Genomic DNA, 18117 nt, shown 5'->3' on the forward strand with positions numbered 1-18117 from the left:
CAGAGGCCATATTAATGCTCTGAGTGTGATAAAATGTTTACACGGAAGTCAAACCTGATCATACACCAGAGGATTCACACAGACGAAAAGCCATTTTCATGTTCTGAATGTAGTAAATGTTTTAGTGCCAATTCAAAATTAATCCTACACCAGAGGAGTCACACAGGAGAAAAAATGTTTAGTTGCTCTGAATGTAACAAGTGTTTTACTCATAAGTCAGATCTTGTTACACATCAGAGGATCCACACAGGAGAAAACCCATTTTCATGTTCTGAATGTAGTAAATGTTTTAAACAGAAATCACACCTTATTAGTCACCAGAGGATTCACACTGGAGAGAAATCATTTTCATGCTCCGAGTGTAGTAAATGTTTTAAACAGAAATCACACCTTATTAGTCACCAGAGGAGTCACACTGGAGAGAAGTCATTTTCATGCTCCGAATGTAGTAAATGTTTTGGGACCAATTCACACTTAATCCTGCACCAGAGGTTTCACACAGGAGAAAAACCATATTCATGCTCTGAATGTAACAAACATTTTCGTACCAATTCAAAATTAATCATGCACCAGAGGATTCACACAGGAGAAAAACCATTTTCATGCTCTGAATGTAACAAATGTTTTAAACAGAAGTCACACCTTGTTAGACACCACATGATTCACACTGGAGAGAAGCCCTTTTCATGTTCTAAATGTAGCAAGTGTTTTAACACTGATTCACACCTTGTTAGTCATCAGAGAAGCCACACAGGAGAGAAACCATTTATATGCTCTGAATGTAACAAATGTTTTAAACAAAAGATAACACTTCTTACGCACCAGAGAAGTCACACAAGGAAGTCACTTGTTTCCGAATAGAGCATGTATTTCATAGACAAGTTAACTTGTTTAATCATTATAATATTCACAAAGGAGAGAATCAATTTTTATTTACTGGATGTGGCAAATGTATGTAAAATCAAATATTTTTTAGACTGGAACGTCTAACATTGAGACTTAGGAATTTTTCCCCTGGGATGGTCTCCCTGTAATTGAGAGCAACTGTATACCAACCATCAATGACAAAGAAGTCCCAAGGTGTCATGTGGTTTATTAAGATACTAATGAAGTTGAATGTTTTTTATTATGTTCTTATTTTAAACCAGTAGCACATTTAAAGTGTCCATGTCACTTACACACAGTGGAGGTAATTTACAAAGTGCATTCGATTCACTCTGCAAACCGATTAAATAATCATGAGAGGGACTGGTAATAGGGGCTACAACCATATCTCTATCTTCGTTTCCTCCCACTCCCCTTTTTGATCCTCTTCAATCTGGTTTTTATCCCCTCAACTCCAATGAAGCCACCCTCACTAAGGTCCCATCTAAGTGTTTTTTCATCCTGCTTATCTTTCTAGACCTCTGCACAACTAGACACCATTGACCACCCTCTCCTCCAGCAATCCCTTCTCTTCATTAGCTTCTGTGAAACTGCCCTTATATGGTTCAACTGCTACTCACCATCTACTCCTTATGGGTCTCTAGTTCTGTCTCTATTTTCCCTCCTCTGCCACTACCTGTCACCATCCCCCAGTAATCTGTTCTCGTCCCCCTGCTCCTCTCCCTCTATAATTCTTCCCTCTGTGATGGTATCAGCTCCTTTGGCCTCCATTACCATCTCTATACTGCTGTCACCCACGCAAGTCCCTCTTTCCAAGTGTTTTCTTTATGTTATTTTACAGGGTATAATAGTGTAAGCTTGCTGCTTGTACGTATACAATTTTATTGCTCACGTACATTTTATTTTATTTTGCTGGTTGTCAAACTCGTTCTAGTGCCTTAGAAATAAAGGATTTTTTGAAAATTCCATGTGACGATTATTTGTCTGTCAACCTTTTTATTACATTGTTTGGAGTTCAATATGGAGGTTTTAAATGTATCCAATTTAAAGTATAGGATGAGACGTAATCTCTTCCAGCTCTGAGCTGGTGCAAAACTCAGGTCCTTATGCAGACTGGAAATGGTCGTGCACCTTCCACACAGCAAACAACAGCGAGAGTGCGCCGATGGCCATCTTGAACCGCAAAATGAAATTTCGTCTCTGCAAAACAATGTGCACTGTATGCTTACTCTGTACTGTGTACAGAACACCCTCACTCCTCCCAGGTCCTCTCCTTGCCATGTATAATCTTCAACAAAGTTGAATGGAAATAAATAGGTGCACATTGGTTCTCAATATTAAAGGATATTAACTTTTAAAACGTTACTTTTATTGTTTAGATTAAATCAGCGATATATAAAAGTATATATTCAATAAAATCAATGTGTGTAATTAAAAGTGACTGGGTGCACCAGGTAACTTGCCTTAATATAATGGGGAGTATAATATATAATAGAGTTAGAGTAATACCCACATTTCATATCTCCAAATACATTGGCTGTGAATAATCTCATTAAATGCATATATGATAATGACACCAGTGTTATTCACTATTCTCTTGATCAGCTTTAGTAATACACGGAGATGATTTGCTATCTACCTAGAAAGGCTCTACACTAACTAGGATTTGTTGGAGCGAGTCATAGTTTCTATTTTACACATCTGATGTGGATGGTCTCGTGATTATATATAGCAGTAACATTAATATTACTCGCTAGTCTCTCAATTAGCTCCCATTCATCTTAGATACATTTACCCCATCAGGTAAAAGATAGTCTCATTTGTTAGATATGTAGTGGTAGTGCCAGTATTGTTTGTTATACTCTCAATCAGCTTCCAGTTATGTAGTGGTAGTGGCGCCAGTATTATTAATTATACTCTCAAACAGCTTTCAATTATACAGCGGCGGCTAACTATCTGCCTACAAAAAGCTCCAGAATATCTCTGGTTTTGCTGGAGCAATTTCTCGTTTCTTCTTTCCCCTAAGGTCAAGTATAATCTAGTGCATCCAGCGATAGAACGACTCGCGTTTCGCTGTGTGCTTATTCAAGGCAAGCCGAGAGACTGTTCTTACAGTTAATAAATACTGTCAGTGTGGGGCTAACCTCATGACGTGAGGGTGTCTCCACCTATCAGAAAGAGTGTTATCAAAGTGATTGGCATAATATACAGCCAATCTCTGATGGTTACAATCCCAACTCCTCCCATTCGGATTTCTATTGGTCCAAATGCATTGCATTGCCGATAATAAGGAACGGAATAATAAATAAACTTAATAATACGGCTTAATAATACGGGATTTACTATAGTTGCTACTAGGTCTAGCAGATCTTAATCATAGATGATCAAGTAAGCCATAATTAATCACGATCACTAAAGATCAGTGGGTTAGATCTATATATTGTTTTTGGTGATATAGAATTCAGATATGTACCATAATAAAATTATGAATCAAATTAAAACAAAAAAGAAAATAAAGTGAAAATAATGTGCTATGATGCCAAAAAGTGTTGAAGATAAGGTATTAAAGTATCCAAATGAAACTATAATAAGGGATTGTTAGATCCAAAGTGAGGTAAGTGATGATGTGACTAATATTAATAGTGTGTTATTTTGTTATAACATATTCATTAATTTGTGCAATAATTGTTAATATTTTTGAATATTTTTATATTTAATTTTTTTAAATTAATTATTCATTGTTTTTTATTTTTATTATTAATTAATATTTAATTTATATATTATTATTTTATTTTTTTTACATTTTTTACATTTTTAGTTTTTATTTATATTATTTAATTTATTACTTTTCATTTTTTTGTTCTTTATATTAGTTTTATGTGATATTAAGTGACAAAAACTATATTATAATAATAATGACATTTTTCTTATTTTAACAATTACATAAATTCAAATTAAGTATACTCTTATATATGTTTCCCTACAAGACACTAAATAGTGTAGATTATATATAATTGTAACTAAATCATTAAGAGTTTATTGAATTTTTATATATATAACTCATTATGTAACTATAGTTCCACCCAGATATATTAATATTGACAGTTAAAGTCAAATAAAAATTCTGTATAATGGTCCCTTGCATAATTAATTATGGCTGCGGTTCCACCCAAATGTATCAGTATTAGCAAATGAAATACAGTGAGGGTCCATATGATAATCCATTTGGATCTAATTATATCACTCCATCAATCAGAGAAAAGATGTATAATTATTGTTGTCATTTAATCCCTTAGGATTAATTGTCCGCATTAAAAAGATTATTTTCGCGTCATGTTTCAACAACATCTGTTTAATATCGCCACCTCTAGTTCCAAGATTTATTTTTTCCATTCCATAAGCTACTAAGTATTTTGCGTTGTTGTTATGTGCCTTTAAGAAATGTCTGGCTACTAAAGTTAAAGTTTTCATTCTCTTGGTATCTTGTTCGGCATTCCAAATGTTGCCTACATGTTCTAGCAGTCGATGTTTAAAAGGTCTGCTAGTCATCCCGATATAGCTTAACTCACAAGGACAGGTGAGACAATATATGACACCTTGTGTGTCACAATTAATAAAGCTTTTAATGGTGTGGCGATTAGCAAATTTGTCCACAAATTCGTAGGTCTTCTTTGTATACTTGCAGGCTTTACATTTCCCACAAGGGTAAAATGCAGTTATTGTTTTCTAATTGTCATCTGTTTTGAATTGTCCTGAAAATGACTATGTACAAATAAGTCACGTAGATTCTTCGATCTCCTCCAGCTGGTAAGTATTCTGTTTCCCATTATCTCTTGAAGATCTGGATCTAATTTCAAGATGTGATTATGTTTTTGTAGGATAGATTGAATTTGCTGCCACTGATTGTTGAAGGTACTAACAAATCTAATGATTGTATTTTCTGATTTATGTTGTCTTTGTGGAAGGATTAAAGAATCTCTTTTAATAGTTCTAGTTTCTCTATATGCTTTTTTGATCGAATTATGGCTATACCCTCTTTTCAGGAGTCTTTCACGTAACTCCTTAGCTCTTTTCTCAATAGTAGCTAAATCACCACAGTTTCTTCTCATACGGAGAGATTCTCCTTTAGGGATACTACGAATTGTAGAAGGGAAATCAGAGCTAGATGCGTGGAGAATACTGTTTGTTGCTGTTTTCTTCCTAAAAATGTCACTAGAAAGTTCTTTCTGATCTGTAACGGAAATTGTAAGGTCTAGAAAGGTTATCTTGTCAGAATTGATGTCAAAAGTGAGTTTAAGATTAATTTGATTGACATTTAGATGGTTAATAAATCTTATGAGAATCTCCTCATCTCCTTCCCAAATGAGGAATATGTCATCTATGAATCTTAACCATAAAACAACATGCTGTGTGTAGATCTCATTTTCAGTGGTGAACACTATCTCTCTTTCCCACCCTCCAATGAAGAGATTGGCATAGCTTGGGGCACAAGTCGTCCCTATTGCCGTGCCCCTCACCTGTAAGAAGAATTTGTCATCAAATGTAAAAAAAGTTCTTTGTCAGGACAAATCCTAATAGGTTTAGAACAAAGCTATTATGTTCATTTCTCACTTTGGACTTAAACAATTGTCTGGCAGCTTCTAAATCTTTTTGATGGTCAATACTAGTGTATAGAGCCTCCATATCACATGTACATAACCAAGTGTTCTCATGTACCGTGATATGTTGCATTTTACTAAGGACATCTAAGGTGTTTTGTACAGATGAAGGCAAGAAGAATTAAAATTCTCTCAAATAGGTGTAAACATATATACTAGCTTTCTCTGTTAGGTTGTCTAGACCTGAAACTATTGGTCTGCCGGGTGGTCTTCTCTTATTTTTATGTACTTTTGTAAGTACATAAAAAGTACTGCTGCTTCTCACACTAATGCAGCTGTATTTATAGTTCTGTAGAAGCAGTGAGGTGATATTACTGAGCAGATCGGACACTTGCACAGGTTCCGTCAAAATTCGCTGAACAAAGCTGTAACTATCCTATTTTGCCCTCTTGTGCTCAGTTACTTCTCCTTGGGAACCTCCAATTTTATTACTTACCTCCTTTGTCATCCACCTTAAAAAACTTACTTTGAATCTCTAAAACCTTCCACTTCCTTATTGTCACAGATCTCAAACAGAAGTACAGCTAGGAGTCACGAATTTGGTGAAAACACTCAGTGTTTATTTGCAGAGAGGTATTAACAACAGGTAATAAGGAGCAGTGATAAATACCAGGTTCCAGCTGATGCAGAAAGTAGCATGAATGTCCAGCAACAATCAGGTAAGGACAACAGGAAATTACATCAGGATTGGACAACAGGAAAGGACATCACAGGATTGGACAACAATAACCAGCCCTGTGTGCTGGGAGTGACAGGTATATAAAGGGAAAACCACACCCAGGTGCATGGGATAATTGGTGAACAAGTTAACCCCTAAGGCAAACAAGAAAGGCATAATAGCAGCACCTCTGGTAATCAGAGGTACTGCTGCAATACAATTCAATAATAGGACACAAAGGGCAGGAGCTGCCATGCAAAGCAGCATGTAATACATAAGCTGAGGGCAGATCGTGACACTTATAAGTCCAGGACCCAACCAACCTCAGTGTATCCTCCAGTACGATCTTACCCTGCTACTTTCTTGATTTTCATACTAATGTATACAAAGCAGAGGAAAGTGGTGTTTATTATATGTAGAGGTCCACTCAGATACTGGGAAATATAAATATATAATACGTATATAATTCTTTTGGTAATGTTAAAATGTTCAATCCCCCCACTGAACACTAATTAGTCTAAAAGCAGTAACATAATTTACAATTGATAGTCAAGAAGGTGTATCAGAAAGAAGAATAGTGAACCATATAAAAATGCCAAAGGGAAGAGTTGATTTGATCTGATTTCATATTTTTTTGTGTCTATTGAAAATATAATAATTAGGACTATTTCCCTATATCATATAATCAATTCCTGAAGCTCTTCTTCAATATTCACATGTTTCTAAATCATTCAAATTGATATAACCTATTGTTATAGATTATTCGTTCAAACAATATATGGCCATATTTATTTTAACGTATTCCGCCATTGTCTTAAACATAAATGCATGTATGATTCTTTGTTTATTATGTTCAGCTAGTACTGGGTAAATGTATGAAATATATAGAACATGATTGATACTTCTTCAAATCCTGGCAGCACTCATTGCGAATGTTCAGAGATTAGATACTGACACTGGTCTCCCTCTAACCAATAAATTGGCTGCTGTCACAAGTTTTTCCGAGAAGTAAACACCTGAGTATCTTATTAGTAAATGTATGACCTGTATCCTAATTTCACAGTATTCTTATATATTATCAGCGTCGGACTGGCCCAGCGGGGTCCCGGGAAAATCACCGGTAGGCCCCGCTGTTCGATGGCCCCGCCCCCTTTTGCTAGGGGGCGGGGTCAGAATTCAATCGATACGGAGGACATGTGTAAAGGGCTCTGACTTGTTTGAGGGCTTTCTGTTCCTCTACTATCCTGACAGCGACCCAAACTGCTACTATTCCTGGCGAAGTGCATTGAAACAGGTACACAGTAGTGATCTATTTTGACCCTAACAGGCATCCTTATCAGGCAACACAGTGCGTTCCACAGTGGAACGCATAGGAGAGCTATGAAATGAGAAGCCGTAACCCCGTTCGGATTGTCTGTTTTTCCTCCAGGAGGCCATTCTCCCTAGGCATCCCGCAGACTGAGTACATTTATGGCTTGATGACAGCAGGTCACGAAGATAAGAACTATATAATATGTGTGGAAGGTACAGAGCTTGTCAAAAACTTGTGATAGATTTAGCTCTCCTGCAAGTCAGAGTGTTTAACTTCTCTCATTTTCTTAAGTCTTGTCCTCCCTTATGTATGCTGAATGATTAAAGTCTCACTGCATTTAACCACAGTACATTTTATCTGTTCAATACACAAAGTCATATGTGGCACTTTTTGAGAGTAAAAGAGAAAACGCCATATAGAAACAGAAATTAATGAAATTTAAATGTATGGATTCCTGTAGAATTATAGATATAATACTTGTTTATCATGTTTATTATTATTACAAGACTTTACTGCTTATTTTTTTTTCTTTCTGTTCATTTGTTGTAAATATTATTTTCCATATCCCTTTCACACAAACTGATATAAGATCCCTCTCCTCTGGTGTGTTTCCTAATTGTGGCCATACATGTAGAAATTCCATAGATAACCCAGGGAGAACCAGGCACATTCTAGTTTTAACGGATTCTCTACCAGCATTGGAAAACTGTTTATATGTTGTAGAATGTTAACAGAAAAAATGATAAATAATCATGATCACATTTTTAAAAGAAAAGTAATGAATGAACTGGAATGTAAATAACAATTTGGCATACATAAGCAGGGATAATATGAATTAGTTAATACAGTGCACTCTCTTTACATTACTCCCCTACGCCAACCACATTAACCACTAGTTAAAGTCTCTGTAAAAAAGTATATCTAAATTTATTCGTTTCATTATATGTTCACCACTTAATAACACTGATCTCAGCATAATACCAGTTTTAAGCTGGTATTTTAATAAGTGGAGAAATAATTATATCTAGAGATTTCTTTGGAAGGGGGTTTAATCTGACCACTATCTAAGAAGTTGTGCTCCAGCCCTCTGTTCACATATTTGTTTTGTTCACTTACCAAATACTAGTGTTTGGGTAATTTGTATACATTGCATTCTCATATGCTACAATATGGCACTAGCCATGTGCTCCGTGGGCTGACCATGCCCCCTCAAGTCATACATACAGGTGGGTGGCCACGCCCCCTCTGGTGGGCCCCTACCATGATATCCCCCGGTGGGCCCTTCATGCCCCAGTCCGACACTGTATATTATTATACTTCACAATAATATTAGTTATTATGTTTCTAAAACATTATAGACTACATGAGATGTGTGGAGTCAGTAATCACCTCAAACTAGCTAAAACTGAGCAAAAGAGAAGATTGTGGCTCTCTCTGGCTAAACAATAGGAGAATCTTAAACAAAAGTTCCATATGTTGACATAACAGGATGTCAGAGACTGCTGTGATCTAATTAGAAAGCAAGATGTTACCACCAGCCAAGATCTAATTACAATTCTCCTCTGTTGTAAGTGACCTTAGGAATGTTTATACCTCATTTACAAGTCAAGGAGGTTTACACCAGAAACTGAAGCTGCTGTGATTAAATAATTTAATTTTTGGAGAGACTAATTTAAATTTCATCTGTGGACAAATAGTGTGAGAATACATTTTGGTAATCCAAGAAACTATTGAAGAGAATTGGGGAGGAATGAATATAAATAGGCTGTATCAGGCTGGTGTTAGTTAGTTGGTGGCTGGAGACCTGGAAGGATGGAACAGTAAGAATGAGCATGAGGAAAAGAGACTGAAGGAGAAATCTACAGAGTAAGGTAACTATATTATGCATTAGAATATATTGATCCATACAGAAGTGATTGCAGATTTTGTGATTTATAATTGTTTGTATTCTTGTCTTAGTAATATTTATATAGCTAGTATTGCAATCCAACAATCATACATATAATTATAAGAGTACACTACTGTGAATTATTTTTCTATCAGTACTGTGGTGTCATGTGTGCAATTTTTCTCTATCAGTGCTGTGGTATCAAATGTTTAATATATATTAATATATTCACTATTAGTACTATGGGATTATAGAGGATATTTACACGAGCACTTTGGTAAACTAATTCAGCACTAAAACTTTCATGTTCATTTAAATATCAAAGAGGGGAACAATAATTCATTGAGTGAATGTTCAGTTAATTATATAAATATGATCTCATTTTCACTGTTTGATTTGTTTTTCCCATTATATATGTATTACTACTATCTTATGATTACATTTATCCAGAACATATTACACTATTTGTATTCCTTTTCTATTTGAATGTATAACTTTTGATCACAGGAACTAAAAGTCAAGTTTATAGAAAAAGGGTACAATAGGAAAGAACTAGAACGAATGAATGAACAAGTTGAGAAGATTAATAGAGATCAATTGCTTATCCCTAAAACAAAAGATAAGAATCCCAAATATAAAGACTTGGGAATCCCATTCATCTCCCAACATTGCTCACACTCAAAGGAGTTCAAAAAAATCATAAAAGGCCATTGGCCTATCCTCATGAGAGACCCGATGCTAAATGGGGTCATTCAACAATATCCCAAGTTTATATACAGAAGAGCTCCCACCATCAAAACCCATGTAGTAAAAAGTTGTTTGAAACAAAAACAGAAAATGACCATTAAATCACAAGGTTTTTTTAGGTGTGGAATGTGCCTATCCTGTCGTACAGTTAAGGGGAATGGGAAAAAATGTGAAGAAGTAAGATCCTCTGTTGCAGATTACGTGCATAATATAAAAGATTTTATTACGTGTAATACTACAAACTGTATTTACGTGGTGGAATGCACTTGTAATAGACAGTATGTTGGGAGAACATCTAGAAAACTTAGAGAACGATGGAGCGAGCATATTAGAAACATTAAAAAAGGTTATGAACAACACTCACTATCGTTACATTTTAAGGAACATCATAATTGTGACACAAAAGGAATAAAAATTTTCTGTGGGATACAGAAGATATGGGGAGATTGGAGAAAAAAAGACTCAGCAGTACAGCTAGCACAAGCAGAAATGAGAATTATATACCATATGGATTCTCTTATCCCTAGGGGTCTTAATAAAGATTTTGAGACTAAATGGTTTTTAATGTTATTCTAATATACAGATTTTCCCCCACTATATGTGTGTTATTTAACAGATTCTGCACATTTTCTATATATTTGTTTTAATATCTGTTTTTTATTCTGTTCATTATGCCTAACATATATGGAGGCTTGGCATAATATATTGCCGTTGGTTTGCATATTTTAAATAGGGTGTGTATTCTATTGATTATATTAAGGATATGTCCATATAGATATATTGCATCATGGATTGTTATGGGTACTGATTATACACCACACCCGTGGATAAGCTCAGTTCCTTCCTTTTTAAGCTTTTGAGACCATTGGGATATGTGTATTTTATTGATTATATTAAGGATATGTCCATATAGATATATTGCATCATGGATTTTTATGGGTACTGATTATACACCACACCCGTGGATAAACTCAGTTCCTTCCTTTTTAAGCTTTTGAGACCATTGGGAATTATAGAATATGTCTTTTTATATATGATTTCATACATATGTGCTGTTTAGACTATTTAAGGTGATTGATATTATTACCTTTCCATGTAGCGTATATCGGATGAACCGCCTTAATTCACGGGCTCTACGAGAATTACTTTTATGCAGGTCATACACAACACCTGCAGATAAGATTACCCATTAGTATAAATAGTAACTAAGAACCCACCCTCCATAAGCCTTGAGAAAGATCCATACTGAATCGAAATGCGTTGGCTGGAGGTTCACTGTGCATATCCCTTACCTTATATAGCTGTTCCCGTGAGTTGCCGGTGATTCTGAGGACATATATATATTGCATATATACCATCTTATGTTGGTAAGGGTACATCGGATGAGAGGAGCATTTATTGTATTTTATGTATGTCTATTTTTTATTAAATAAACTGTTTTATATAAGAAGATAATGCACTATTAGCATTTCCTTATATCCCCCGTTTCATATCATATGCGGTGGATCTATACTATGGAGGATTCGCTATACCTGAACCGAGGCAAGTGATTGCGGGATACATACATATATTTCATCTACTGAGGTCATTCAAGGAAAAGAGTGATTTAAATACAGAGGATCGTGGATCGATGAAAGAACGGGAGACGCGACCACTCCCCCTTCTGTCCGTGCCTGATGATTGGGTTTGCAATAGAGGGCGTCATCCTGATCGCAGCTCGTGGAGGAGTTCACGGCATAAACGGAATGTCCGTAGGAGAGTGATACATGCTGATGTACTACCTATTTCTGGTGAGTACATCTCCCTGAGGGGGATTTCTTTTCATAAGGATCCGGATGAAATGTATCATCATAAAGAAGAGTCATACACTGTGAATTAAACGGCTTTCAAGAGCTGATTTTGTTTAAGACTATTTACTAACTGTTATTTCCGTGAATAGCTTGTATGTTACGATATTAGGCGCTGTTAGTTGTGACACGATATCTGACAGAATGTTTGTATGTCGGCTGATTGGAGGTTTTTTTATGCAATCATCAGGCCAGTGTGCAGCTTAAATATATGGTAATTCTTTACAGACAGAGCTAAATATACTCTTATTTTAAAGAAAACAACATTTGAATTGCATTTTCAAATAGAACAGTAAACATTTAGTGAATAATTTAATGATTACAAAAGATAGGAACAGCTTCTGTTGATTAAAGACAGAACATCAAATGGATACATATAAAGCACAGAAGATAATCTGACTTCAGAAAACATTATGCATTGTAGCGCTACGTGGGAGAAACTTAATTGTCCTTAAACATAAATCTAAAAATAGAGTAAAAGCAAGTTCTTGTGCACAAGACCACAGAGAGAAGGGGGTGAGATAAATGTATGGGTCACATTAAGAATGAACCATTGTAAACCTGTGACTTAATGGTGTGGCGGAGAGGGAGAAAAATAGTGTAGTACAGAGTATATACCAGGAAGATAGGGACATGGGGCCTGATTCAATAAGGATCTTAACTTGAGAAACTTCTTATTTCAGTCTCCTGGACAAAACCATGTTACAATGCACGTCTTCCAACTCCCTCTTTCAGGTTCCCCGTGGGCCAAAGATGCCAGCACAGGACACGTAGTGTGGTTGGTGGCTGGCCCCTTTCCCAAGACCAGACTCCTTTCTTTTTAGTGGCCGTGGTCACCTCCTTCTCCCTATGTGTGGCCACAGAGGTCACATAGCTGTCTGCCTCTGGACGGAGAGCCTTCAGGACAGATCAATAATATTTTGGTGCGACAACATGTGGGTGGTCCAGGCTATTAACAATATGCCTCATCCTCCCCGACTATTTGGTTGTTGCTTCATTTCGTGCTGCGATGTTTGCATTTTAATATTGTTTTCCGTGCTGTTTGTTTTGGGGGTTGAGAATTCTATAGCTGACTCCCTGTCCAGGTTTTAGTGGGATAGGTGTAGAGGGCTGGCGCCCCATGCCACAGTTACCAGTGTGCCATGTCCCCCTTATGTTTGGCAGATGGTCTGTCTGGCTTAGCATATCAGAAAAATCCCTGGCTCTAACCACGCACAGGATGTATGGTGCAGTTTGGAGAGACTGGTTGGCTTTCAAGGACAGCGAGGTAAAGGGCTGCAGCACTGTAGGTCTGCCATTATCTGGGACTGTTTCCAGTGGGGTATGTTTAAGGTAGCCATGTCCACAGCCTTAGTGGGAATCTCCATTTACTCTAACTTACAGGGTCAGTGTGATGTTACTAAGGGTTTCTGGTTTGGAAAACGTTAAAGGGAGGGGCTAGGGAACAGCTGGTAGCGGAGGATAGTCAGAGGCCCATTGATGAGTCCATGCTAGCTGATATGAGGGCATGTTTGGAGGGTGTCACCACTGGCTACTTTAAACTGGCACTGAGCCAAAGGAGGGGGTGAAGAGGAGGCACTGGAGGCACAGATAGGCACTGCTTTATTTATTTGTAGTGTTTTACCAGATCGGTGCTCTGTTATTTTCACGCCACCAATTATTTTCACGTTTTGGAGGGAAAAAGACCGAAAGTTAATGTAAGGAAGAACTTTTTTTTTTTTTTACCAAACGAGCGATAGATGCATGTAGTAATCTTTCAACATGGTGGCTTAGTGGTTAGCACTTCTGCCTCACAGCACTGGGATCATGAGTTCGATTCCCGACCATGGCCTTATCTGTGTGGAGTTTGTATGTTCCCCCCATGTTTGCGTGGGTTTCCTCCGGGTGCTCTGGTTTCCTCCTACACGCCAAAAACATACTAGTAGGTCAATTGGCTACTATTACATTGACCCTAGTCTGAGTGCGTGTGTGTATGTGTGTTAGGGAATTTAGACTGAAATCTCTATTTGAGCAGAGACGGATGTGAGTTCTCTGTACAGCGCTGCGGAATTAGTGGTGCTATAAAAATAGCTGATGATGATACAGTAAAATAATTTAAGAGATACAACAGATAAATAGAATGCTGTTTACCTTTTTATTAGAATATTAAATTAATAGCACAATGAGAATTATAAACGGACAGCAAATCATAACAGCTGTCTCTGATTGATTGGTATTTGGGAAAACAGCTGATTGGAAGTAAAATCTAAAATAGACATTATTAGGTGTCTACGGTTTGTGCTAATGGTATTGGGCAGTAGAACTATTTCTTAGTAATTACAGAGAAGTGTCCCCAGGTTAAAGTATGTTGAGGCCTTTGGGGGTGAGTATGCCTAGGTTGTGTGTCTAATTTCCTTTTTCTCTTGAGAACTAGGCCATGTAGTGCCCCCCCCCCCCTCCCAGATTGTATTACTTTATTTCTACCTATGAAGGATGATACAAGGTCATCATGGCTTTGATATTTTTAAGGTTAATCTTAAAATGTTGGTAAATAAAATGCAACTGCTATAAAAATGATCCACCACATTTATCTCCCTGTAATGGCGGGTCTCGTATCTCTTTGACAACTTCTTCAGACCAGGAATGTGATTAATATGTAAAACATCAATCCCTCTGGTATTGTCTGGCCCAGAGAACACAGTCTTACCTGTCATCCATACTGTTTCAATCACACGTGCAGGTTGAATTAGCACATGGGTATCCTCCATGTGAGCATTAACGCCACGCCAAGGCGTCAACCATTGTTACTGAACATTTACACACCTTTCATGTCTCCTGTCACTGACTGAGTCACACACTGCTCCCACTGCATTCTCCACTACACCCTTGTCACTCCCCCAGTTCATATACATAAACAATTTTGGGCAAAAAGCTAAGACACGACAATGGAAGTGTTCTAATCTGCTGTGTTTGTGCTTTCTTTGCTAGGTATCTGATGTGCTCTGCAGTTCTCGTCTCCAGATTATTGTTTGGCCCACGTACGAAAGGCCACATGGTCACTGTTGGAGGCATACAACTATAGTTCTGGATGTTATTTTTTCCTTAATGTTGTGTTTTTAGTGGTAGAAGTGAATTCTGTTATATATTGAGTGCTTTTGTTCTTTGCTGTTTTGCAGGCAATGCATAGTTGCCTACATCTGAGTCTGTCCTGAATCTAGTGACTATTCGTTGCTGCGTGAGCCAGCTCTGGGTACAAGTGAACCATATTGATGTTCCAGACACACATACAGATTGAATTAGCACATGGATAGCCTCCAGGTGAGCCATAACACCACGCCAAGGCTTCAACCATTGTTAGACCCGATCATAATGTATCCAGTTCTAATATATGGATGTTATTCTGTCATTGCTAATGTAGAGGTACGTGAGAAACATGTCATTGTATTTGTATAGGCTCCCATCCCTCTTCTGTATAGATGAATCATATTGTAAGCCCTAACCGGCAATATTCATCTCATTAGATTGTGATCTCCTACGAGCAGGGCTCCCTCCCCTCTTCTGTATAGATGAATGAAATTGTAAGCGTTAGTGAGTAAGATTGATCTCATCAGAATGTATGCTCTGGAAGGTGAAGAAAACCCCGGGAGACATTTCATTTTTCTCAAAGAGGGAACAATAATTCCTCACTGACTCCACGTAGAGGAATTATTTTTCCCTCTTTGAGAAAAATTAAATGTATCCGGGGGTTTTCTTCACCTGCCACTGGATCTATAGAGCAGTAATCCCAAAACAAGATCCCAGGAAGCCCCAAACATAACCAGAACAATGGCTATTATTACAGATATATTTGGAGAATTGGTTAAAATGACTGCACCTAGATATTTGTGGTTCCCTGGGTGCTAGCAGTTTTTGTTAATAAATAAAATTTTAGCAATATTTCATTTGCATCACTGCATATTGTTAAAAAATTTTTTTTTAAATAAACTTTGTCTGATTCTTGTTTAAAGTAAGCTACACACACACTTAAATACAATTATCAAATTAGGTATAGCTAGGTAACTAGTTGGTTATCAATGGGTTTCCATCAGGGGAGGTAATGATTGTGTAAGGATGCATAGGGCTCTGGCCACACCTCCGGTCCCATCAAAGCCTGATTCTGGGGAGAGTGACTGTGAAAACTAATAGTTTCTTACTGGTCTGAATGGTCACCACCATAAGCCAAGACTAAGGGGTGCCCATAAGAAGCACATGCACAGTGGCCCTGGAGTCAGGTTGGGTATGGGTTATCGGTGTTGAATATTCTGAAACCGAGGACTACTCCAATAAAAATCCAAATCTGTAAAAAAATGATTTAAAGAAAAGCAGACTTACCTGCATCTCAATGTTGAAGATGTCCGATGGGCGAAGGATGCTGACCGCAAGTGACTCCGACTACTGAGGTGTCCGTCAGGAGACTTTAACATCATTGCGACTTCTATCCCTTTTAATTTAAAGCGGCAATGTTGGTTAAATGTTTAAACACTTAAACAATGTCAAAGCGCTTTAAATTAAAAGGGATAGAAGTCGCACTGACGTTAAAGTTAATTGGAGGAGTCCTCGGTGTCGTTATGGTGGTAATCGTAAAAATGATTACCACCGCTGGAGTCCTATTAGAGGCCCTGAGTACTACGGATACAGACTGCCAGCTGATATATATACGAAGGAGGCTTGTTGCTGACCAAATCACTGGGTCAGCAGGACATGAGCTGTCCCCATGTCGCAATACACTTTGGTGCTATCTCATGTGAGGAATTCTGGGAAAGTGGTTTACTCTGCAAAAATACCAGAAGGAAATAAGAATGGAAGGAAGGATCACATGAGTACAAGTTAATAATTATGAATACAGGTACAGTTATGGGTTCTTTTACCTGGAAAACCATTAAACAGATAATAATAAAAAAAATCAGAAAGGAAGACTGTAAATAATTATTGCTATTTGGTGATAAGGTCATGCACACAGACATGATCAGAAAGTGTCTCCTTCAGTTAATGTGAGGAGCTCTGCTTGACAACTCTCATGAGAAGAGGAATGTCAGGGGTAGTAACTGGAAAGACTGGGGTCATTTCTATTTATAATATATAGTATATTTAAGGAAAAATGCTCCAAAATATAGAGAGAAACCTTCTTCAGAAAGCATAGTCCCTGTATTTTGGATAATAGATCGGTGATAAATGATTTCTCAACCACTTGGTCACAGTGAATTGACCACACTATGGGTGTGTGTGTGTTAGGGAATTTAGATTGTAAGCTTCAATGGGGCAGGGACTGATGTGAGTGAGTTCTCTGTACAGCGCTGCGGAATTAGTGGCGCTATATAAATAGCTGCTGATGATGATGATGGTGACACAAGTGTTGTTTTCTGGTGGTGCAATGCAATACATTTTTTCTATTCTTCTCCCCTGTCCCTCTCCCCTGTCTCCCTGCACATTCTTCTCCCTGTCCCTCTCACATTTCTCCTCGCACCATCTTCTCCCCTGTCCCTCTCCCCTGTCTCCCTGCACCTTCTCCCCTGTCCCTCTCCCCTGTCTCCCTGCACCTTCTTCTCCCCTGTCCCTCCCACATATCCCCCTGCACCTTCTTCTCCCATGTCTCCCTGCACCATCTACTCCCCTTTCCCTCTCACATATCCCCCTGCACCTTCTTCTTCCCTGTCCCTCTCACATGTCTTCCTGCACCATCTTCTCCCATGTCCCTCTCACATATCTCCCTGCACCTTCTTCTCCCCTGTCCCTCTCACATGTCTACCTGCACCTTTTTCTCCACTGTCCTCACATGTCTCCCTGCACCATCTACTCCCCTGTCCCTCCCATATATACCACTGCACCTTCTTCTCCCCTGCCCTCTCACATGTCTTCCTGCACCATCTTCTCCCCTGTCCCTCTCACATATCTCCCTGCACCATCTACTCCTCTGTCCCTCTCACATATCCCTCTGCACCTTCTTCTCCCCTGTCCCACTCACATGTCTCCCTGCACCTTCTTCTCCCCTGTCCCACTCACATGTCTCCCTGCACCTTCTTCTCCCCTGTCCCTCTCACATGTCTCCCTGCACCATCTACTCCCCTGTCCCTCTCACATGTCTCCCTGCACCATATTCTCCCCTG

The 18117-nt window shown here is 38.0% G+C and overlaps 1 protein-coding gene across 1 annotated transcript in view; it reads left to right on the forward strand.

Annotated features, from left to right (window-relative positions):
* The first annotated feature begins 33 nt into the window (after positions 1–33).
* The window catches only part of LOC142150615 (uncharacterized), a 39768-nt gene continuing 21684 nt past the window's right edge, over positions 34–18117 (forward strand). Inside the window, exon 1 of the mRNA XM_075205815.1 lies at positions 34–764. Coding sequence (XP_075061916.1) covers positions 34–764 — 731 coding nt within the window. The remainder of the gene's footprint in view (positions 765–18117) is intronic.

The sequence above is a fragment of the Mixophyes fleayi genome, chromosome 4 (genome assembly GCF_038048845.1).
Source record: "Mixophyes fleayi isolate aMixFle1 chromosome 4, aMixFle1.hap1, whole genome shotgun sequence".
Classification (NCBI taxonomy): Eukaryota; Metazoa; Chordata; class Amphibia; order Anura; family Limnodynastidae; genus Mixophyes; species Mixophyes fleayi.